The 25,577-nt window shown below is 39.1% G+C and overlaps 1 protein-coding gene across 5 annotated transcripts in view; it reads right to left on the reverse strand.

Annotated features, from left to right (window-relative positions):
* Nucleotides 1-25,577, reverse strand: part of GPATCH2 (G-patch domain containing 2) — a 171,007-nt gene that overhangs the window by 15,783 nt on the left and 129,647 nt on the right. For 3 of the 5 annotated variants that reach the window (XR_006104974.1, XM_042478753.1, XM_042478784.1), the window contains one exon: nucleotides 3,622-3,704. Coding sequence is in view for 3 of the 5 variants with exons in the window: in XM_042478753.1 (XP_042334687.1) it covers nucleotides 3,622-3,704 (83 nt within the window). In the remaining 2 variants the exon portion in view is untranslated. Of the gene's footprint in view, nucleotides 1-3,621; nucleotides 3,705-6,535; nucleotides 6,638-25,577 lie in introns of those variants that run through there. The other 2 variants (XM_042478745.1, XM_042478776.1) reach the window with 2 other exon arrangements.

The raw sequence follows: 25,577 nt of genomic DNA on the forward strand, positions 1-25,577 counted from the left end.
GCTATCTTTTGTTTCAGTTGGTACTCTTGCTGGTTTGTTGCTGAAATGTTAAAAAAGCTTTATTGTAGACTATAAAGTCAAATGTTTCCTCTTTCAAAAAAAAAAAATACAGATGAGGGTCCTTTTACTTCAGGTTTCAACTGGGAATTTTTTGATAGAATTCACCTTATTTTCTTCACTGCTTTAGTTCACCTTTACAGATGACATTTTTCAAACTATAAAATGCTCTCCACTGCTAAAAGTTTCTTGCTTCAACAGTTTCTCATTGCTGTTCAGAGTAAATCTACATTCTTTGTTACTAATGCACACAATGCTATTGGTATGTGACTTTGTCTCAAGGCTGAGAACATGTTATAAATTTAGAAATCAATAGCTAACTCTATCAATATTCATTTTACTTTTTCAATACAAAATACAAAGGTGAAAGAGCAGTAAATAAGCCAGAGCGCTGAAATAAATTGGGTGTTCTTGTCACAATTAATAAATGTTTAACCAATAACACTTCTAGCTACAGTAGTCTGCAGGCTTGTAATGTATCTGAAAGTACACAGCAGCACAGGTGCTGAACAGAGGATTTTCAAATATTCAAACACCTTATTCCTACAATTTGTTAGTGCCATCATACTATCTATTCTCCAAGCATATATAAATAAGGCTGTTCAACATACTGCATGGGAAGATAGGGAAAACTATCTTATCACTGGACATTTATGAATGCAGCATCTGAAACTGTTTCTTCACATTCTTGCTACAGTCTAAGGTCTATGAATAGACTTTTTTAAAGATCTGAGCCTTTGGAATAAAGTTGGATAAATATCTAAATAAATAATTAAATTATTTTTGGACATCACTATGAAGTGTACAGAAACATCCAGTTATGGATAACTAAGCCCTTTTCCCTTCAAAAGGAAGGAAACCACATCTGATTATGTCTAGAATTACTGTATATAATAGCTCACCATGGCATGTTAATTTCTGAATCTTATATATGCACTTTTTGTCAAAGAAAACATGTCAGTGTGTGTTTAAAAAGACACACAAAAATGATAAATATCTTGATTAATGCCTCTGTTTAATTTTTTTTTCAGTGCCAGAAAACTGAGCAAGAACAGAGGAAGTCTTCTCTAAGCAGAAATTAAAGATATAGCCATGTTAGTCTGCAGAATCAGAATGTAGAGATCTTGTAGTACCTTTGAGACTTAACTGAAAGAAAGAACTTGGCAGCATGAGCTTTTGTAGACTAAAGTCTACTTCCTCAGCAAATGCATCTCATACTGCCAACTTCTTACTCTCAGTTAGTCTCAAAGGTGCTACAAGATTTCTCTAAACAGAGACAGTGGCATACAACCCAGTAATTAAAGAAAGGCCCTGCAAATGAAGGAAAGGAGCTTCTAGATTAAAAACCACTGTTTCCAGATCGCAAAAATCACAGCATCTCATTTTTAAAAGCCTGTGTATGTATTCAAATCAGGTCTGTGGATCAAGGCAATGTACTGCTACTACTACTACTGCTACTACTACTACTACTACTACTACTAATAATAATAATAATAATTTATATCTTATCTAACCCTCCCCATGGATTGAGGCGGGGAACAACAACAGACCAATAAACACACAACATCAGTTTAAATAATGTACTATTTGCCACCTCAGCAGGGTTGAGTGCAGTGCATTGTAGCACTCACTCCCACATTGTATAAAGGAACCACAGGGGTGAAACAGACTGCCCCTTTGCACCGGCATCCGGGTGGCATCAGAGTGCGGCGTTTTGACACCGCGTGCTCTAAAGCTGCCCACAAGCCAGCTTCATGCCACCCAGTTGCCCACATATGGTGGCACAGCATTTAGATGCTGCATGTTGCAGGAATGCTGTAAAACTGCAGTGGGGCGGGAAAAGCTGGTTTTTTGCTGGTGCAAAAAGGACTGGCAATTTGCTGCTTCTTTTTGTGCCGGCAAAAAGGCAGATTGGGACCATGGTGTTTGTTGCCACAGCCCCAATCCAGCTCTCTCTGCGGCAGTCTGTTTCACCCTATATTAGAGCATTTGATTGTGGTACTGAAGTCAGTAGGACCTTGATTTTTTGCACTGTGGAAGGGGGTCTCTTTTAGCCTTAGCTAGTGTATCCTTGATTGGACAGTGGCTTTCACTGGCAGAGGTTAGGTGCATGTCTCTGTTGATAGGACAATGAAATAGTTGCAATACAGGTAATTCAGTGTCTGTGTCACCTTATTATGGTGGAAAGAGATAACAAAAGTGAAAGATCATGACTCATGATCGGGGGACATCTAATGTGTTCCTAGCTGAAGTGAGATTTGTACCAGGAGCATGTAGGGCTCACCGTTCATGCTCTTTACTGTTCTGTCAATCTTTAATATGGGTCGCACTTTCCTACATTCGTACTCTGGAATTTAGTCCTCTTAGAGCAGTAGCATTAATGTCAAACTCAAACCCCTATTGAATCTCTTACTTCAAATAAAAATCCTCCCCCTATTGCCTTAAAGACTCCAAAGTTCTGGCTAAACCAAAAAAACAAGAAGGTATTTGTGAGAATGCTTGGTACTTTTGCCATCACCAGCAATACAACAGGTGTGCTACCTTACACTAAAATAAAAAAGCAGTGAACAGGTTGCTAGTTTGGGTAAAAAATGTATACTAAAGTTAATTTTATATTGCTTTATACTCACACACACTTAACAAAACGACTTCCTTCTGTTAAAATCACCTTGTAGAAATAATTATATTATCCTCTCCATAGCCATTAACCTTTTTTTCCCCTTTTCACTATACATATGGTTGGAGTCTTAGGACCTGACCCACACATTTTGTTTTTCCAGGTTACTGCCATTGAAGTGCTCTGGCAATCTTTTAAAGATGGTTTTTGGTCTGCTACTGTCACTGATGAATAAAACATTGTGGAAATCAAAACTCATACTAGCAGAATGGCAAATTTAGGTAAGCCCTGAGACAGCTCTGAAGGCCACATCTGAATGCACATTTGAATTACGTATCTTTATGCATTTTAAAAAGTAATAATAATAATAATAATAATAATAATATATTCTTACTGATAACAGCATAGTACTGCAACTTTCAAATATCCACAGTTACAAAGATATAGTACATCTTGACCAGTCAATCTATCATATGATATACCACAAATACAGGCCTATTTTTGGTACATTTGAAAGTATCTTTCAGAAGATGCCTTTGTGTGTGTGTGTGTAAAATATGCAGATTTTGTACAGTGAACTCATATTTTTATGAGTAGTATGAGACAACAGGCCAGAAACAGTAACAAACCTGGGGTGAGCTTCAACATCTCACACTGTTTTCTGTGCCAGGCTTCAACACAATCTTAGATTACAACTCAATACATGTTTATTCAGAAGTATATCACACTAAGATCAGTTGTACTCTCTCCCTTGGCAAGTGTAGGAAGCACCATTAAAAATTCCTTTGTCAACTTCTGAAACATCCTTTCAAATGAATTGCAAAAAAACCCTCCTCAAACCTTGTTATAAGGAGACTGAAACCTGTGGGTTACTACTGTCTCTCTTTCTTTCTCTATGCTGTTTTGCAAATAAAAAGTTGGTAATTGGGCATGGTAAATTTGCTTACCAGTGGGTCCTGGAAGTGGTGCAGCTTTTCTTCTTCGTTTGATATCACCCATGCACAACGATCCTAAATGGACACTTGTCTGTCTGTAAGCAATTAATGGAAAGATATACTATCAACAGCAAGGAAATAGCCAAATAGAGAGTAAAATAGTAAAATTAAAATCTTTATAAAAATTATTTCAACAAAGATGGAGTTGCACTGTTTCTAAAACTGAACATTATTTTGGATGGAGAAGTAATATAAATAGCTGTGTGAAGAAACATTTAGATCTCTTTATCCTGAAAAAAATTCAAATAATTTCATCAAGTGATCCAGAGTTTTTAGTACTGAGGAATTTGGGAATGAATGGGATATTTTTCTCAATCTTATCTACACACCATTTGTAGCTTTAGAAACCTGTTGTGATTGAGATGCTCTGAAAAGGTTTTGACCCCTTTTGGAACTCCAGGAATCATGGATAAACTTTGATTAAATGCGATCTAAATACTCCAGTTTTGCCATTGGGACTAAATCCATTTTAACTCATCCTATGAAAAGTTAGTCCTGTAGTGTTCTGGATTACTGGACAATTGGAACTCATAACAATCACTTCGAGATATAGGTCAGTTCAGACATATATCGGAGAACTCTAATACCTTCCAATAACTACTCATGCAGTTTCCCAAAAAGATTTTAAGAACTCTCCATTATTTGACTGAAAAGATTAATACATTAATATAAAGTGAGCTAAGGTTGTTTGAGTCCTCCACCTCCACAACTAAAGTTCAGAACAGGTTAATTAAATTAAAGATGAAACTAAACTAAACTTACTTTTAACAAATGCAAATAAATTGCAAGGATGTAGTCAAATGAAATAGAAAACAACATATTCTCTACTTTATTTGCCTAAGATATCATCAGGTAGGTGATATATATCAAAATTCATTAAAACAACCATAACAAGAAGCAGTAAGTAGTATCTGAGTTTGGTTTTTAACATCCTCTCTGCATCACTGGCAATAGAAACAGTATAGAAAGAGAAAAGCGGAAGATTACATTTATTTGGCTGAAAACTTATAGGGAAACTGATCAGAGAACTTGCCCAATGATACAAAATGATTCAGAAAGGTAGAATCATTGGTCAAAGGGGGTGGTGTGGGGGTAGATTCACATTAGATGAGGATTAAAAAATAACTCTGAGAATTGATCTCGTAATGCACATTTGGGCAATACCTGTACGAGGACCAATCAAACTGTTGCAATATAGTAAGCAGGCTTTCAGCTTCTCCAGAACAGTTCACCGGGGGTTTATTCAGACAGTGAAAAAAATCCTGGATGAATGTGGGGTTAATGTCTGTTACATGCATTTCAAATGCATCCATTAAAGTTTTTTGGGGGCTATCCAAAACCTGCAAATCCCCAGGATGATATTTTTTTTAGTTTTCCTAAAAGATTTGCACTGTTGGCTGTGAGAATAACTGCTGTGAAAAGACTCAGGGTAAACCAGGATAAACCTCTGCACGGCTTGAACATGTTATGAATACATCCACATCATTGACTCTATCTTGATTCACAGTGCTGACATGTGTGAGGAAAAAAAAAAACTCTCAGAGATGAGCATAGATGCAGTTCGGATAAAAAAAAGTAGTATGAAGAACAAAACTAGAATGCATGAGTGAGGTTATTCGCATAGTTGTGCTAACAAAAATAACGTCTGAATAGCCCCCTGGCAAGATGTTGTGCAGACAGGAACAGCAGGGAGCAACATGCCTTCAAATTGAAGTCACAATACTGTGACTAAATCTTAAGATGAAATTGTGACATTTTGGTTGGTTTCAATAGGAGAAATGCCTGGTTTGGGATTCTGATCATTTTCTAATGAATCAAGATGTCCTGTCTGTGCAGCACAATCTTGTAATCATATGGGCTTCCGATTCCAAAGCTATTGACCATTAATTACCATTCAATATTTAATTAACAATCAGTAAATTAAATTCCACAGAGAATGTCATATATTTTCATAATATGAACAAAATCGTATAAAGAACAATAAAAAGCTTTTACAAAACTTTACGATATCCCCTCATAAAACTAAAACCAACAATTATAGCTTATTAGACCCACACAGGTAAAACAGTCATGGGAGAAGGCAAGTCCAAAACACACATTCAAAACAGAATATGAAGCTTTCAAAAATAATTCAGCATTCTTGACTGAAAAGAATCATTATGTTCACTGTGTAATAACATGAGGGATAGAGCCTAAAACTTCCTATTCATGTGCCTGATCTCTCCACTGCCCAGTCAGACTGTTTCTGCTGGTTCTGATTCTGGGAATGGGAAATAATGTCTACAACTGTGGGAGGGTAAGATACAGAGGGAGAGATGCTGAGTCCAGTACCCGCAGGATCCCATCCTTTCTGCAAGCATATAAGGAAGACCTGAGTAAACTGTTATGCCTAGTCTAGTCCTCAGTCTCTTCTAGATGGAGAAATACAAAACCCTAGTATTACACAGTTAAGTGAATATTGCTGTCTCCTGTGTAGTTATCAACACTTCCAGATCAACCTTAAACACTGTAAAATAAGTTTTTATTTTGTGGTAGCATGCTGAGATATGCTGCTGCTTCCTGAAAAAGCGGGGTTCATGTATATCCTTCTGTTCACACAAAGACCACCTGAAAGTCCATTTGAATGGGACTCACAAACAACTGGTTAATTTTTTTATTTAAAGTGTTTCTCTAGGAAATAAATCAGTTGCTCATTTTGTCGTACTATTTAAGTTACATCAGTCACAATATGAAGACGTCTCAATTTAAATGTAAATAATATCCAAGTTTAAAAATCAGACCTTGTAATCTGCTAAAACTGTGTCTTCAATTGGTACAAAAGTGAACTTTACATCAATAGGTGAGGAATACATGAAATCTAATATACCTTTCACAAAGGAACATTAAGCCTCCCTCTCCTTTGTTCACAGCAAGTCCTAATATTATTGCAGGGTCACTGACAGCAAGAGCCATCTGGGCACAGCTCACACTGTAATAGAATACAGTATTTGTTAGAATTGCTATAATGAAGGGGAGTCTAAGAAGCAATGGGGAAGATGGGAAACAAGAATTCAAGTAGGATGAAAGATAAAAATTAATAAAGTCAGCCAATTGAACCTGAAGACCCTAGCTCTAGGAATAACAGCTAGCTGTGGTTGAGTAATTCTGCTCACATTGATTATCTGTTACACTGCATTGAGATATCTAGATTATTGATCAGTTAGATTATGGAACCTGGATCCTCCCCTCCTTGTTTCCCTGTCAGCACATGCAAGGGAGTTGCAACAAATAACACTAAGTAAGGACTACTTTATTATTGTTGTCGGCCTTTGTGTAGAACATAGCAGTTACTTTTTAATTTAAAATCAATGAATATCTGAAAGGTAGCTATGTTCCTTCAGCATAAATGAATAATTGTCTTTGTAAAGCACAAAAATTTGATCACTACTCAAGGTGAGAATGTTTTTAATTGTTGTTTTGAGGAAAAGCAGGAGGTTGTTTTTTTAATACACACACACACGCATACATGCTGTAAATATTTAAGAAATACGAAAACCAAGACCTGTTATTAAAATCTCTTACCTTCTCAAAACAAGATAATCAATTTGGTCAAACTCACAGTTGAAGTCTAAAGGCTGCTTTGCATATTAACAACTCGTAGTGAAAAGCAGATGCATAAGGAGATCTGCATTCTCTCTTTCTGTGCACTGCAGTTTTGGGGAGGGGGCAAACCTGTCACAGCCATTACCATAAACTGTGTGAGGTATCTCTGAATCTCATACCTTCTTATTGGGGAGACATGAGCATTCCAATTTATGGAAAGTCAACAAACTCAGGAACTCACTTGTGTATCTAGTTCATCTGCGGAAACAAGGCAGTCCCCCAAGACAGTTTTTGCAGTCCCTTTCAGATTTCTTGAACCACCTTTACTTATCCCTTCTAAAAGGTGTACAGCCTCTTTCGAAAGCCTCCAGGAATAGCAATTCTCCTTTTCAATAGGTTGCAGTCATTCCCACTACTGCTATTCAATATTAATTATTCCATTTTGTTTCAAAGCTAGAAGTGGACTTCAGGCTACTTCTGGTTTTGTTTCTTTAATGCCTTGGCAATTTTTGGCAGCCCCTTGGTCCTCTGCTGTGTTCCAAGGCAGAGAACTGGAGTTGTCCACCTTACTCTAGTTCTTATTTTGGATTACAAGAAACAGCTTTAAGTATAAAGCATACTGTGAAGCTAGGTATTCACTTTCAAGCAACATTGCTTTCCCTAGAGACTTTCCTCAACAGTGATGTGTATTGAAGAATAAATTAAAATATATATATACAATGAATTCTTGGGTTCCAGAACTCCTTGTGGATAACAAAATCCGTGGATGTTCAAGTCCCATTAAATATGGTGGCAGAGTAAAATGGTGCCCCTTCTATAACCCAGCAACTGCAGTTCTCTGCCCTGGCACAATCAAGGTTTGCTTTTTGGATGTGTTTATTTATGGATAGTTGAATCCGTGGATAAAGAATCCATAGATATAGTGGGCCAACTGTACAGTACTATAGTCATGGAAAGAAACTTAGGGATCACCATAGGCCAGTCATTTATCACATAATGACAAACTGCTAAGAGACTATTAAGAAGGTAGAGTCTATTGAATGATTAAGCCTATAACGAAGGTTTGTTTTCCAGGTGCCACCACTGTCTTCAGAATGAGGCCCTTTCTCCCGACACAGAAAGGCCACTAGAACCAAAAGCCTTCTGCAGAGGAAAAGAAAAAGCAGCAGAAAACAGATTGTTTTCAAAGGTGACTTTCCACCAGAAGAGACATTGTTGGTAGCTAAATAAACCCTTCACATACAGCCAACTGGGTGGTCTTTCAATTGCTCCAGAATGTTGGAAGACCATCTGAACAGATTTTTTTTTCTTTGCTGGGGGGCAGGATAAAAGAGGAAAGGAAGACCCGTTGTGCAATGTTGGATTTGGCTCATTATTGCCACTGCTTTGAACAGTTTATTTTTTACTGTTTTAAATTATATGTTATCATCCTTCTTGATCATATATAAGCCTCTCTGAGAGCCACACTAGCTGAAGAGCAGAGTACAAATGCTTAAAAACAAGCAAACAAACAAAGCATGCAATATTCTGGGGGGAAAATGAGCCAAAGTCTCATTTCCGTTTAGTACCAGTATTAGTGTTTCCCTTGATTTAGTAAACACATATTTCAATTTCCAATTCCATTCAGTGAGATATGGTAAAATAGGAGAAATAAGCTTAGCAGCCTTGCCTCTGTGTTCCTTAGCATGAATTCTCAGACTGGAAGATTACAAACAGCTAATTCCCCTGATTCCTCTCCACTTATCCATAGATTGCTCCAAGCTATCATTTATAAATAGTGTTCTGGCAGGAAGCTCGGCATGCTATATGGCAGGGGCAATAGAACTTGTTAAGACCACCTTGCCTGAAAACTTGGCTGTTGACATGCTGGTGACAGGGACTCGAGCAAGTCGTGTCAAAGGGAATAATTTTAAAGGAAAGACAACAGAAACTTGTCGCCTTTTTGTATGCATTTACAAACAGGGCTTTCCAGAGTATTAGGCCTAGTTAAAGCTGCCCCCGGATAAAAAGTGTTCCCGAGCAGCCTCAGACAAGCTCGGGAGACAAACAGATGTGACTATGGTCCCTGGCATTTGGCAAGAACACTCACTGTCACTAAGAAAGAGATAAGCCTAGACAGGGCATCAGCTGCACAACAGTGGAGCAGGCCTGCAAGTGTCACGGCAGTGGCAAAATTGAGGCAGAGGAAAAGGAAAAGGCTGAAAAAGCCAGACTAGTGTGAACTTACACTGGTAGGCCAAATATATTTGTAACTGGCATGCCATTAAATGAACAAACAAGGAAGAACAGAAAACTGGAAAGTGGTTGACAAATTATTTTTGGGTACAATACATACTATTTGTTTTATTTAGGTGAGTAATTACAAGAACAGGAGGAGAAAGAGATGCTATTTAGAGACACAGCATGAGCACCAGGAAAGAACACCTGATCAACAGCAATGTATTAATCACCATTAAGAGCTATTGCCAATTTCATCCGGCTATTTATTTATTTTTTTGGTCTGATTTGCCAATACAAGCCACAGCTGCCACTTGATGCCGGTAACACTGCTTTCTTTCTTCTGTTGAAAATCTCCTTCCCTTATAACTTAATTTCATACTGTGTTATGCTGTACAGCAAACAAACATTTTATGTAACTCCCCCAAACAACTGATGCTACTACTGCACTATACAATAAGTGAGAGAAATGCAACCATCATTTGCACTGTACAACAATAAGTGAGAAAGATGCTACAATCATTTTCATAAATCATCTTCAGGATGCAGGTGCCAACATATATGCCATTAAAAATAGTTTAATATTGTACATGTCTCTTACAGACTATAAATAGGAACTGTTGTTGGTACTGAATCAGGGCTGTAACTATGGCAAGTTACTGGTAAGTTTAACCTCTACTATCATGGGTATGACAAACATCTACTATCATGGGTGAGACAAATACTGATACTGTATTATAAAAAGCTATTCACACTCTCCCTCAGTATCTTAGAGGAGATGGCGCATATTTACCTGCCCAGTAAGTAAAAGAATGAATTATGTTTGAAAGGTAACCTTACAAGCTCTGTTTTATTATAGCACTTATAGCTCACCTTTCACAGCAGACTTCCTGGTCCTCTTTTTTAGCATCCTAAGAATCCTGTGAGAAATTGAGCTGAGAGATAGTGACTGATTGGAGGTCATCCAGCAAGCTTCGTGGCTGAGTATTGTTTCCCCAGTTCCAGTCTAATGCTCTAAATGCTACTGCACTGCCTCTGAAGTTGCCATATTAGTGCCAATGAGTGTTTTTGGACAAATCAAACAGCATCTTAGGATAGATCTTTCAAAAAGATTGCAGTAGGTCCCTAGCAGCTGCTATTTGCAGTTTAAAAATAATACAAGCATGACGTTAAAGCACAAGCTTAAACCTACAGGTAGTGTTCTTCAGGGTTAATTTTCTCAACACATAAGACTAGTAACACTGACTTCTCTCCTCTTTTTTCTTAATAAATTCCTTGTTTCAATCCCTAGTTTTATAGCTAAGACAATACCTCCTCTAAGAATCATTGTCTTCACTCTTAAATACTGTACCATTATTAAGTTACCAATCCAGAATTGCATTTGGCTAATTTGTCACTATATCTGCTTGTGAACACTGTAGAGATTATTGAGGGATGAGTCACTGAAGATGCATATCTTATGTAGGGATAAGTATGTAATATAACCTGGTTTAAAATTATCCATTATAAATGCTTGCCACAAACTCAAATAACACTTTACAAAATTGGCATATTGTAATGGTCTGACAATTTGCATACTGTAATGTTAAGGCAATGAGCCAAATATAGAGACTTGTTCTCTGTCATCCCTCCTGCCTAGTACAATATATAAACATTATGATCAATGGAAGTCATTACTACTCTTGTGACTATCATTTACTGGACCCTGCCCAATTCCTGATGGTTCAGATTTTCCACAAAAACAAAACAAAACAAAACAAACAAACAAACAAACAAAAAAAAGGAACAGGCACATTCTTTCTGGAAATAATCACAACTGTGTTAAGTATAATTTTAAAACATTCAAAACTTCAAACTTTCACTAATTTAAGATAAATGACCAAAATATAATATTTAAGAGATCTCAAAGCGGCTTCTTTTTGGTCAATAAGCTGGCTATAATAGTGAGGAACAATCATGAATGGTTCTGTGAAGTTAGCGGTGTTGAGGGCCTTCTCTCTTCACCATGTGGTAAACTCTCTCCACTGAGATTAGGTGAGCTCCCAGTATTGAGTATTTTTGCATTCAACTAAAGATATTTTTGTTTTCCAAGTTACCCCTCATTTTTAATGCACCATTTAAAATATTCTAATTGATGTTATTGTTTTATTATTTTTAGCATTTGATTTTCCTGTACCTGTTTTTATTGTAAAAATTTGTGTGTTTTTTAAAGAAAAGCAATATAAAATGTTCTTAAATAAATAAGCTTGTACACAAACCCACTTCTCAGATTTTATTTTGTCTGGTAACTTTCACTACAGGTTAAGTGTCCCTTATCCAGAATTCAGAAATGCAAAATACTCCAAAACCCAAAGCATGTTGTATGAGTGGCTGAGATAGTGACACCTTTGTTTTCAGATGATTCAGTTTATACAAACTTTGTCTCATGTACATAATTATTTTAAAAATATTGTATAAAATTACCTTAAAGTATCTGTATATGATGTATATAAAAGATAAAAGTTCCTGCCAGAGAGAGGAGAAGGAGAGGAGTAGCTGGGCAGCCATTTTGATTGGTGTTTGAATTTTTTTAAAACTCTGGGAGAGTGTGCATGTTGCTGAGGGGTGGAGCTTCTGTGAGCCACGGCTGTGAGTCACTAGGGGTGGAGCTAGCAGACTAGCTCTATATAGCTCCTCCCAGAGCCCTTTCAGACCAGTTCCTGCCACAGAGAGAATTTTTTTTGATCCAAAGAAATCTACAGCAGAGGCAGCAGGTGAGAAGCAAACCTTGAGTCAGAACCTTGCCTTTAAGTACAAGCTAGCAGCCAAGACATTCCTATAAAGTTATATTCCCAGTAGATTAAGCTTGCTGTCAGAGACTGGTGAAAAGGCCAGGTCACCAGGGGCCTTAACGTTGGTGTTTACCAGAGGATTTTTTGAGGAGGAAGCCCACAGTCCTGTTTCAGTCATTACTAAAGACTCTGCAGTATGGACACTGAGGGAACTGCTGCAGTCACATGCAACACTTGTGGGATGTTTGTACAGTGCTCTCGCGTTATAAGCAGGCACGCTTTACGCGGTCTTGAGCCTACGTGCTCAAGCCGTGGGGAACGCGCGGGGTGCAAGGGGCGGCGTGTCCCATTCAAATGAATGGGGTGCACGCCCGTTGTGCTGCTGCGCCGCCGCGCACGAGCCCCATTCAAATGAATGGGGCTCCAGCATAGGTGGAATTCACCTTACATGGGGGGTCCACAGCGGATCCCCCCGCGTAAGGCATGGGCCCACTGTATTCTTGCCCACAGAAGTGGAGAACTTCATATGCACCAAGTGCAAGTTGGTAGCACTCTTGAAGGAGAAAGTACAGCAGCTGGAGTCCAGAGTAGCTACACTTCAGCATATTAGGGAGCAAGTGGATTTCCTGGACACAATGGAACTAACGATCTTGGATGAGTACCACGCAGAGGAAGTTGCTGGGGCGGAGGAGGTCACTTCACATACACAGGAGGAAGACAGATGGAGGAATGTCACACAGAGAAGTAGGCCAAGAAGGGATTGTTCTGGGAGCTTGCAGCTAGAAAATCTATTCGAAGATCTTTCCTTTATCAAGGAGGATGAGGAAGAGCAGCATGGACAGACTTCAGGGAAAGAGAAGGGGAGTCTGAGAGTTCCACCAGAGGGAACAGCCGCTGCTAATCCTCGTAGGAGGCGTGTGGTCGTAGTGGGGGACTCCTTGCTGAGGGGTACAGAAGCAGTGATTTGTAGGCCTGACAAGATGTCTCGAGAGGTGTGATGTCTCCCTAAGGCAAAGATCCGTGATGTGACAGACAGACTGACAAGACTGGTCAAGCCTACTGACCATTATCCCTTCTTTTTGGTCCATGTGGGAACCAATGATACTGCAAGACACTGCCTTCAGAACATCAGAAGGGATTATGAGGCTCTTGGTAGGAAGCTGAAAGAAATGGATACACAAGTTGTCATCTCGTCTCTTCTGCCAGTTGAAAGGTATGGTCCAGGAAGAGAGAGGAAAATAGCAGATCATGGGCTGTGGTTCCATGAGGAGGGACTTCTTGCAACGGATGGGTTGCATCTCACGCCAGTTGGAAGAAATGTTTTTGCCAAAAGTCTCAAGAATTTGATCAGGAGGGCTTTAAACTGAGTTTCGTTGGGGAGGGAGACAATATTAAGGAAGGTAAAAGGGCTGGAGAAAATAGTCAAACTGACATAGAGGAAACAAGACAAATAGTGCAAGGACCCAACAGTGGGAGGCAAAAAAAACTTGCACAGGCAGCAAATAAAGGGGACCCATGGTCTGCAATGTCTCTACACTAATGCACAGAGCATGGGAAATAAGCAAGATGAACTTGAACTCCCAGTACAATACCTGGCTAACCTAAATGACTATAAGTCTCCAGGACCAGATGAACTACATCCAAGGGTATTAAACGAACTGGCAAATTTAATATCGGAGCTATTGGCAATAATCTTTGAGGCCTCCTGGAGAACAGGAGAAGTCCCAGCAGACTGGAGGAGGGACATTCTTGCAAACAAGCTTATGAAATGTGGGCTAGACAAAGTAACTGTTACATGGATTTGTTACTGGTTGACCGGCCGAACCCAAAGGGTGCTCAACAATGGCACCTTTTCATCCTGGAGAGAAGTGACCTTCTTTGGAGGTCTTTAAGCAGAGGCTGGAATTTCATTCTATGTAATGATAATGTGTTTCTGCACAAATTATAGCTGGGGTATTTTGTTTCTTTTATATTTAACCAATCATTTTTTAAAAGGCTAATTTTCTACTAAAAATAGGGGAAAAGAATATTTGTGCCTTGTTGGAACCATCAGGAATTCTACAGGTATTGCTTCTCTTGCTATAGTCCTGTAGTGACTAGAAAAAATTATCTGCAGGACCTTGTCCTGATTTAGAGCTCTTCAAATTAGAAATCCATTTTTTGCCATATAGATTCTCTAATCCAAACTTCACAAGAACCTGTTGATAAGAAAGCAATGACAATAATATTTTACTTACAGAATTTTTTTTAGCACTGTTGGCATTTGGATAGCTAATTCAGCTTCTGTTATATTTCCCTAAATATGCCTAAAACCATATTTTTCTCCATCCAAGTAGTAAAGTTGATTTCACTCTCTAGTTTATTTTATGTTGCAATTAACAAGGCTTTAACCTAATTACAATAATGAAATCCTATAAAAATAGCAACAAGAGTACTGGCACAGTATCAATGAGTTCCTGCAGATGGCTGTACAACCCTTCAGTTTTATCCTTTTGCATTCTGTCAGGTCACAAGCTGGATAAGAGAGTTCATATCTGAGATGATTTCAGAAGGATAATGTAAAATGGCTAGAGTTAAGTAGTCTTCATCTCAAAGAAGGCAGACAAGAACTTTGAATAAAGTGAAAACATTATTTTGTTATTTGAAATGTCAAACTGCTGCTAATTTAGAATACAAAATATATCTTTAGGCACTGCAAACATTTTTTCATACACTTTAACACTGAAATATTACACTAAATTCAGTAGAATGTATGTCTGTGTAGCTATTTCTAAAAACGCAAACAACAGCCCCAACAATCTCTACAAGGAGAATATCAGCAATTAAATTTAAACTTTACATTGATTGTATGCCTAATTTTGTGAGCTGTCTTAGGTTTTCACCTAGAAAGGCCAGAGTTATTTAACTGCATTAAATAAACAGTAAAGGGATCCCAATGAGAGCATGCCCATTATTTAATCTTGATTTTGAAGTAGATCAAGTTGTATTATCCATTTCCCTGTTATATTTATATTTCACCTTTCTTTTACTGAGATCAAGTCAGTGTGCATAGTTCTTCCTACTATATTCTCACAAAACCTCATGGAACAGATTGAATGAGACACAGAGACTGGCCGAAGACCACATAGTGAGGACTGGAATTAGGATGTTCCAACTCTCTGAGCAGCACTTTAGCAGCTACATCACAATGTACAAGTATATACATGAAGTACACATTCATGCAACACAGTGATGTTTCTCTTACTGCACTATCAGAGATGTGAAACCTATTTTGAGGTAGGGTTCTGTACCTCTTTAAAATTTTGTCACTCACAAATCATAAGGTTGGGAGTTCAATACCAGTGAAGGGCTCAGGCTCAACTCAGGCTTGCATCCTTCCAAAGTCGCTAAAATTAGTACTCAGCTTGTTGGGGGCAATTAGCTTACAGTTGTAAATCGCTTAGAGACTGCTTAGGTGGTACGAAGCAGTATATAAATGAAGCTGCTACAGACCTAGAAGCTACTGCCTACTGCATGTAGCACCCAGCCCCAAATATGTGAGGAGCCATGCGTCCCTCTCCTATTGTATCCACTTTATTTATACGTTATATTTTTGAAGCCTGGACTCAAGGTAGCTTGCAAATGTTAAACCAATACAGCTTAAAAAAATCACATCATGCAAAAGTTAAAAACAATAAGTAAACCATCAGCTGAATTAAAAAGCATGACAATTAAAAAGAGAAATGAGAAATATAAACAATATAGAACATTATGAAAAGCCCGTCCTCCCTGAGCATTCAGCCCTAGAAGTGCTATTCAAGGAAGGATAGCAAGGAGGGAGCCAGTTTGACATCTCAAGGAAGAGTGTTCGAAAGCCTAGGAGCAGCCACCAAGAAGATCCTTTCCCATGTTGCCATCAGACATACTTGTGAAGATAGTGGGACAGAGAGAAGAACCTCCCTCAAAGATATCAAAACATGGGAGATAACCGGATGAGCTGTATAGGGCTTTGTAAGTCGTAAGTAGCATTTTGAATTGTACCCTGAAACTGACCAGTAGCCAGTGAAGCTGATACAACAAGAGATTTATGTGCTCTTTTTAGCCAGCCCCGGTTAACAATCTAGCTGCAGCTCTTTGATCCAGATGAAGCTTCTAAACACTCCTCATAGCCAGCCCTGTATAGAGCCCATTAATCCAAACAAAAGGTAACTAAGGCATGTGTCACTTTGTCCAGAACTAACCTCTCCTTGGGGATGGATGCCTATCACAAACTCTAGTGTGTTGTGTGTCTTTAGGTCATTTCCAATTTATGGCGACCCATGGGGTTTTCTTGGTAAGATTTGTTCACAGGAGGTTTGCCATTGCCTTCTCCTGAGAGCTTGTGACTTGCCCAAGGTCACCCAGTGGGTTTCACTGCCAAGCTGGGATTCCAACTATAGTCTCCAGAGTCGCAGTCCAACACTCAAATCACTACGCTGGCTCTCACAAGCCCTAGTCTTTTGCCCCAAAATGGAATGCATGGTAGTACCCACAGAAGAACTTTTTCAACTGTGGTTTTATAACTGCCTCCTTTAAGCACGATAGAGCTTTGCCTTGTTTTAGCAAGGCACCAATCACTCTCTCCCTTTACCTACTCTGCAAGCCCCCCTCTGGCTTTTTTAACAAGTCAAGGGCAAGGGTTTGCTATTACCTCTCCAAGAATCCTATTCCTATCCTATCCTCCAGGCTGCATAAACTGACAGTATTCATTACAATTCATCCATTTCATTGGATGAAACGGATTATCTGGACCCATTTCAAACTGGCTTCCGGGCGGGTTACGGGGTTGAGACGGCCATGGTCGCCTTGGTCGATGATCTCCGTCTGGGCATCGACAGGGGAAGCGTGTCCCTGTTGGTGCTCTTGGACATCTCAGCGGCTTTCGATACCATAGACCATGGTATCCTTCTGGGGCGCCTCGCAGAGGTGGGAATCGGGGGCACTGTGCTCCAGTGGTTCCGTTCCTACCTCTCGGGGAGGTCCCAGATGGTGCAGCTGGGAGACGTGTGCTCTGATGAGAGGCCCCTTAAAACTGGGGTCCCTCAAGGGGCCATTCTGTCTCCCATGCTATTTAACATTTACATGAAACCACTGGGAGAGATCATCCGGAGACATGGGGCGCGGGGTTATCAGTACGCTGATGACACCCAAATTATTTTCTCTATGTCTCCGACTGATGCAGTGACTGGGGATGGCGTCTCTCCTCTCGTGGCCTGTCTGGAGTCAGTAATGGGCTGGATGAGGGAAAACCGACTCAAATTGAATCCAGAGAAAACGGAGGTACTAGTGATAGGTTCCCCTGGTCCAGGAATGGCGGTGGTTCCACCTGTCCTGAACGGGGTCACGCTCCCTGTGAAGGACTCCGTGCGCAGTCTGGGGGTGCTTCTTGACTCGTCGCTTCACCTGACTGCTCAGGTGAATGCGACGGTCAAGAGCACTTGTTATCAGCTTAGGCTGATTCGCCAGCTGCGCCCATACCTGGCCCAGAGGGACCTAGAAACTGTTGTACATGCTCTGGTAACTTCGAGACTGGATTTCTGCAACGTACTCTACATGGGGCAACCCTTATACCAAACTCGGAAGCTGCAAATAGTGCAAAATATGGCAGCCCGGCTGGTCACTGGTGCGTCCAGGACCAGCCATATAACACCAGTTTTAAAAGATCTTCATTGGCTGCCCATTCGCTTCCGAGCTCAATATAAGGTGTTGGTAATTACCTATAAAGCCCTAAATGGCTTGGGCCCAGGATACCTAAAGGACCGCCTCTCCCCATACATTCCGCCTCACACTCTCAGAACGTCTGGGCAGCAGCTACTGAAGGTGCCTAGGGCTAGGTTGGCCTCCACTACTCGGAGGTCGTTCTCCATAGCTGCCCCAGCCCTTTGGAATGCGCTGCCCACAGAGCTCCGCTCGTCCACCACCCTGGCCCAATTTAGGAAGGACCTCAAAACCTTCCTATTCCAACAGGCATTCCCCGAGTAAATATCCTGTGGGCCTCCCTCCTCTCTTTCGTGGCCAAGAGGTTGGGCTTTGGGGCTTTACTGTTGGGTTGTTTTAAATATGTTTTTATTGGAACTGTTTGTATTTTAATTATGTTGTGAGCCGCCCTGATCGGAGGAAGGGCGGCATATAAATAAAAATTTTATTATTATTATTATTTTACAACTGGACAAGCAGTGGCCAGACTTATATCCATTGGATTTGTACTACAGCATCCAAGTCAGAGAGGAGCCAAGTGATTACATCTGCAAAGTGCTGAATAAATTGTTCAGAGTGGTTTGGATTCTCCACTCATGGGTCAGTGTGTAAAACTCTCCTGACCAAATAAAACAGTTCTGCTGGCTAGCTCTTTGCAGGTGCAATGATTGCAAGAGAAGATTTTTTTTCTGCCTGAATTGCCGTAGAATATATGCCTGTTAGATTGCCCCTGCTTTGCGTTTATGCCAATGTTGCTCTAATTGCCTTCTCACCTGTATCATTGTCACCAGCTATCTGAAACACCAGGTTTCACTGGTTTTCGACTCCATTCTGTGAGAAGGGATGCTCTGGAACAATTGATTTCCTTGTCCATTTCTCCATTCCAGAGGCTGACAAGAGCTTTGACAGAATTGTCTGCCAAGATACTGGAAACTCCCCAAGCGTGATCAGAAAGCCATCCAGATCCATAAGCCTTTCTGAGGTGGACCATCTTAATCAGTCCTCCACTCATGCAGGGTTTCTTAGCTGCTATACAAGAGACAGTTTGGCTATGCAAACCAGCCAAAAGGGCTGGCGTTGGGGTGGAGTGCGGGCGTGCCTGCCCTGACTCCACCTCCAAAGCGACATCATGCCATACACCTAACCAGATAGTGGGTGGCATCACAACATTTCTTCGGTGCAGCATTTAGACATGCTGCGCCGAAGAAATGGGGAAGAGCCACGCAGCAGCGGCTCTCTTTTTCTGGGCCAAAACACTGGATCGGGGCCATGATGTGTGGTTGCCATGGCCCCGATCTGGTGCTCAAAGGGGCGGCGGCAGGCTGCTCCTTTGAGGTGATTCGTTTTGCCACTCAGTCCTAACAAGTTTATACCTGGTTAGATGATGATCTGCCCATGACACCATAACTATTGATGGTTCCTCCACTCTCAGATCACAATCATCCAATTCAGCACAGAAAATGAGGTCAAGCATGTGCTCAACAGCATGAGTGGGGACAGACCCATGGTTGTCATGGCAGACATGAAGTCCTACGTCACTTTTGACAGAGTAGCAAACAAATTGTTCATTGACCATCCTTTAGCATGTGGAGCTTGTATCCTCTTTGTTTGCTGCTTGGCTACATGTTTTCAATTCCTTAAATAAAAATGTTTTCAATTTCTATCTAAAAACAGTCATTGGGGAATATGCCAGTTTCCAATGGGCAGTAATTTGTCAGCTGATGCACCACCACCGCTGAGAAGGCACTGTCTCTTGTACTCATGATGCAATGACTCAGGATGAAGGCATACTGAGCAGGACCTTCAAGACAGATTTTAAAATCTTGGCAGCATACTTGGTAGCAACCTTTCAAATAGCCAGGTCCAAGATCTTTGGGGTTTTTAAGACCAAATCAGCACTTTCAACTGAGCTTGAAAACAAATGGGTATGCTGTGAAGATGAAATTAAAAACCCTAGATTTTTAATGAAGGAGCTTTTGATGCGTTTCTGTGTGTCTTCAAGTCATTTCCGACCAAAGATTACCTGAAGGTGAACCTAACAAAGGGTTTCTTGACAAGATTTGTTTAGAGGGGATTTGCCTTTGCCTTTCTCTGAGGCTGAGAGAAAGTAACTTTGCCGAAGGTCACCCAGTAGGTTTCCATGGGAAAGCAGGAATTCAAACCCTGGTCTCCTAAGTTGTAGTCCAATGCTCAACCCACTACACCATGCTGGCAGTCTTTTGTCTCAGTAATTTCTTTTATTTTTACTTTCAACTGTGTTTTAATATGTTTTTATATTTTAATTGTTTTTTTATTATTTGGTTCAAATAAATTTAAATGTATTTGAATCTGCTCTGAATGTAGATTTTAGTTCTCAGGCTAAACACAAAGTAACTGCCAAGAAGACAATGGGTATGTTTACCAATCAGGAAAGAAGAGCTAGGAAGGGGGCAGATGAAGATTGCCAATCCTTTCACAGAGCTAATTCCATCCACATGTTTTAATATAAAAAGAAGTGGAAGAATACTTCATTTCATGTTCTGTGTTCTGGTTCAGATGAATTACAAGATGAATGTATGGCTAAATACAACAACAAAAAACAACTGGCTGCATTTAGTTTAGTGTGATGAGAGTGAGGTGCTCTGAATCCTGGGGCTGCATGCTCCCAGTATGCCTTCTAATATGGTAGTATGGAAGTGTTTGTTTGTTTATTGTTGTTGTTAATCTTCTTCTTAGTAGTTCATTGTATGATTTGAACCTGTAAACTGTGGTCAGTGTTAACTGTGGTTGGCTTGAAACAAGCCAAACCACAGTTAAAATTATCCACACACTAACATTTCAATTGACAGCTCTGTTTAAGTAGAAATACAAGTGAAAAAATTTGAACATTTTCATGTAGCAGTACATGAGCTAGATGTTCAATGTAGTTTGTTCTGATCATGCTGAACTGTAGTTTAATAGAATGGTGAACCCACACTTTTTCTGGATTCTCAATACTCTCGATAGTTTAACAGTAACTAAATTCTTTCAGCTTCCATTTGTGCATTGAGGTTCCAAAACTCTTTTCCTGTCCCCCAAACCTTCAATATTCATTTTGATTTAATAACAATTTATTTCATGTCATCTCATTTTATATAGAACCTGTAAAATATATGCCAATTTTGTGATCTAAAGCTCTTTCTTTTTGCAATCGTGGTCTACTTTTATATCGAGTTTTATAATTTCATGTATTTAGGTCATCTATATCAAGAATAACGTGAAAAACAAAACAAAAAAAAAGGGGGGGGGGGGAATCAAGGAAGAAGTTATAAAACCTCAAGTGCAGTGAAGATTTGTTATTCGCAGGTGCAAAAACATGGGGAGAGAAATTAAAATGGTTAAAAACCGAGATGGTTGATATAGAACAAGTTCCCTGAAATGCAGCATTGTCTAGTTATATTATCCTATAATTCTAAAATTACTCATGCAAAAACAGACAGTCTTCCACATGTTATATGTGTTCAGCCCATATGATGATATACTGTGCCCTTCTACTGCCATTCACATAATGGATTTCTGTTCACAGAGCAACCCGGAGGCAGCCACCACAACTGCTTGAATTGAAAGGTAGAAAATACACAATTTATTCTACGCATATAACCAGGCTGCAGCTCTCTGCACTCCTTGTTAGGTGCTGTATTACAAAACTGGGAATGAGAGAAGTGTATTTGGAATGACAGGAGGCTTTTCACCTGGGAACTCTCACAACAGTCAGATGGAACGAACCCTTAGCACAGTCCATGTCCATGCTCATCCTATGACAGGAATGTAAACGAACACATCTGGACTGCAGTGATCTCCCAACTTTACAACTAATTCCTGAAGTGAAACATTTTGTATCTCATGCCAAACTGCTTCTTAAAATACAACACAATACAACAAATCATTTTCTGCTGTAATAAGAGGCTGTAATAAGAGGGTTAGCTTGAACAAGCCTCTCATATCTTGGTACAGGACTCTTCACATATTCTGTGTTAGCCATGTTATGAACAGACATCTCCTTTGAAACAATACTTTAATATTCAGGGAAGACAATCTACATGGCACTTCTTCAATCAGCCTTCTGCTCCCCTGTATTTTTGTGAAAATCTTCAGATTTGCCACTAATAAGAGTAGAAACCATGATGCTTGCTTCTTCTAAGTGATCAAGAAGAAGAACCTAAATGCTGGATAATCATGTCTTACTTCTCTGACTGTTCAGTCAAATCTCATGTATGTTTCATAGCAAAGCTCAGACCATTGTTGTCTGGCAGTTTCAGTACGGAATGCTAGTTGCAGTTCTAATGTCTACAGATGTAATTTTGACAGCTACTATCATGGTACAGTATTACTTTTTTTTTAAACTATGCAGACAGAAACCAAGAGAAAGCATGGAAATCCCTATTCAGGATGCATACTTGGAGCAAATATTTTTGCCTTATATCCATTATCCATATCCACCCAATTCTACTTAGCAAGGAGTGATAGGGACTAGTTGCTTAAGATCACAATTTAGTAAAAACAGCAAGAGCTGACATCAGTGGCTTAGATACCTCCGAATGGCAGGCTGATGGAAACATGGAAGCATATGACCATTATGAATTTTCATAACTACATATTATGGAAACATTTATAAAGTATTTTCTGCAAATGTGTATCTTGGTTTTGAAGATGGAATATTACTACAGTTTTAAGACAAAACAGTATCTGTTCTGTAAAAAGTACATTCTGAATATGAACATTCTTATCAACTATTACAATGATGGTGTTGCAACAGTACTTCCAATCTTTTGGAAAAAAAAATACAGAATTATTACCTATTGGCAAAACTGTATAACTAATATAAATTCATCTCTTATATTAACACGTATATTTTAGGATAAAATCCAGAGGAAAGTAGAACAAAATCTTATTGCTGCTTCCAACTAAAGTAGACCTGTAGAATCAAGTCAACAGTTATGCAAATCTCATTGTTTCAGTCAGTCTATTCTAGGAATTGGATTTAGGTCAGGAATATGGGCATCATGCAGCCCCCTAGAAGTGTGGACTGCATTTTCTAGCATTCTGGCTATGGTTCTAGGGATTTTTGGTCCAGAAACATCTGGAGGGATACATGATCCCTATCCCTGATTTAGAACATAGTGCTTAAGTACTTTATAAGCAAAGATGAAGACACAGTAGTTGATTTCAGAGGTAAGCTATCAATCACTACCTCTAGGTTTAACCACAAGAAGTACAAAAAAGTAAAATTTCTGTATAGCCTAAACGGAAAATTCAACACAATTCTTTTAATTATTAAAATGCTTAACAATTACAAAAGTAGGCAAATAAACTTTTCATCAGGCCTACTTGAAAAACATCTGAAATGAGTTCAACAGCTGCAGAATGCTGTGTATAGAAGTATGCGGACTGTTATGTTTGGAAGTGGGAAAATCAGGTTCAAATTGTTGGTGTAATATGTCTTTAAACAACAGAAAAATATTCAGAGTCAACAACTGGAATGTTTGGTTGGCTGAGAGTTATGGTTGAAGCAGCAGAGTATGTTTGATAGCTCTGTGTGTGTGTGTGTGTGTGTGTGGACTAGGCTTGGAGCTGTGAAGTTTGAAATTGCTTATAAGACTTTGAAGTTGCTTATAAGTCAGAGGTGAGTGTGTGTGTGTCTATATATAAATATAAATACACACACACACACACACACACACACTGAATATAAAAGCCTCCAGGGACACTGGATGAATCTATGGTCTGTGATTGTTTCTTTTAAGAGGGAAAAGTGGTCAGTGCATTGCCAATATAAATAGATGAGGGGGGTTGCTTCTATATTCTGTTGTGTACATTGTTTTTGGCTGTAGCTAGGTGATTTTTACTCACTGGGAGTAAAAATTTTACTGCGCTGGGAGTTGGCCTTGCCCAAGTTTATTATTAGTGACTGACAAAATTCTGGTATGAGTCTCACTGGGTGACTGTGGGTAAGCCTTTAATCCTAACCTGTCCCATGCAGCTGCTATAAAATTAAAATTCTAGCTCCCTGGTAAAAGTGTGATATACAAAGACAACTATATCAATGATACATGATTTACCAAGTAAATTTTCAATTGTTCTAACCTCTAAGAGGCTCACTGTCTTGACTCCTCCTTCCCCCAATTCTTGTAGGAATATGCAATATAACGATACTGAATGTCAGATGAAGAAAGTTTTAGATTTCTAAACCTATTTCTAAAAACATAGTACTTAAGCACATACATCTATGTTATTTTGAACTAAGCAAGTGTAATCAGAATTTCACACTGAATTCATCCATTGGCTTGCCTATTCCTGAAGCTTTTCCTCTGGCTTAGTTACAACCATGACATCATCAGCATAACATGCACTGCAACATCTGCTTTCACACTACTGAGAATGCTATTGTACTAACAAGTAACAACTATGACCACTCTGGACTTTTTTTTTTTTTTAAATGAATGTTAAACAGATGTGATAGAACAATTCAGTTCTGTCAACTCCTTTCATATAATGCCAGGATGTTAAGATTGGAACTTTAATGGTGACACATTTATTTTATATTGAATAGCAACATAATGACACTATGAAAGAGGAAAAATGTACTGTATTTTCCTTGCTAGGAGACTCTCTCATCTCCATGAACAGTACTCTATCATCTCCTAGCTGTTCCCAGCCTAATTCAAACACAGGAGATGATGAAGATTTACCTGCAGTAAGTGTGCTGTGTATTTTTTTAAAAAAGAAAACCTGATGGGAAATGAAGTCTATTTGTACAGTTATTCTTAACATGCTTGCCTCCAGAGACTCATGAACTTTATGCCAACCAAAAAGGCTTTTAAAATATCTGTACTGGAGTCTTACTGTCCTCAAAAAGGATAATGCATTGTTTTTTCTTGCTTCTAATTAGTAATTTTAGCATATGTTCAGCATTTAACTCTAAATGTTTGCCTTTTCCCCAAGCTCTAAGACAGCTGTCCAAGATGTGAATGCCAGAAAGCATTTAAATATCAACATCTGTTGAATTATGTTAATGCAATGTAATATAATTGGGCATGAGTTGGAATTGATCAAAAGTATATGAATTAGACAAAGACAAATCTAAACCAATATTTCATTTCACGAACAAGTCAAAGGTGGCACAAACTTGTATACTAATAAACTACCATGATCAGAACACAATTCAGGACACTTCGGTACAAAAACTTAGAATATGAATAAAAAACATAAAAACAAACACAAAGCATTTTAATAAAAATCATGTTCTCACAAGCCAAGGCTTAGGATTTCATTTGTTCTTCAAAACATGTCACATAACTTTCAGTTTTAAAAGAAGTGTTATATTTTATACTAAGGAGTAAATAAGACGAAGAACACATAGCTCAGACTGAGTGAATTGCAAAGCTCCTATATGATACAACATTTTATTGTTCCAGAGAGCCTGGTAAAGGAGTGACAATTTTGTTGTCCTCCAAATGCTACTGGACTACAACTCCCACCACTGTTCATAATTGCCTATGATGGCTAAGACTGCTGGGAGATGCAGTTCATCATCTTGAAAGCTACAATATTACTCCTGTTCTAGTATTTGATTCAATTTGTAGTGCTTTCTTGAATATAATATTG

Source organism: Sceloporus undulatus, chromosome 1, assembly GCF_019175285.1.
Source record: "Sceloporus undulatus isolate JIND9_A2432 ecotype Alabama chromosome 1, SceUnd_v1.1, whole genome shotgun sequence".
NCBI lineage: Eukaryota > Metazoa > Chordata > Lepidosauria > Squamata > Phrynosomatidae > Sceloporus > Sceloporus undulatus.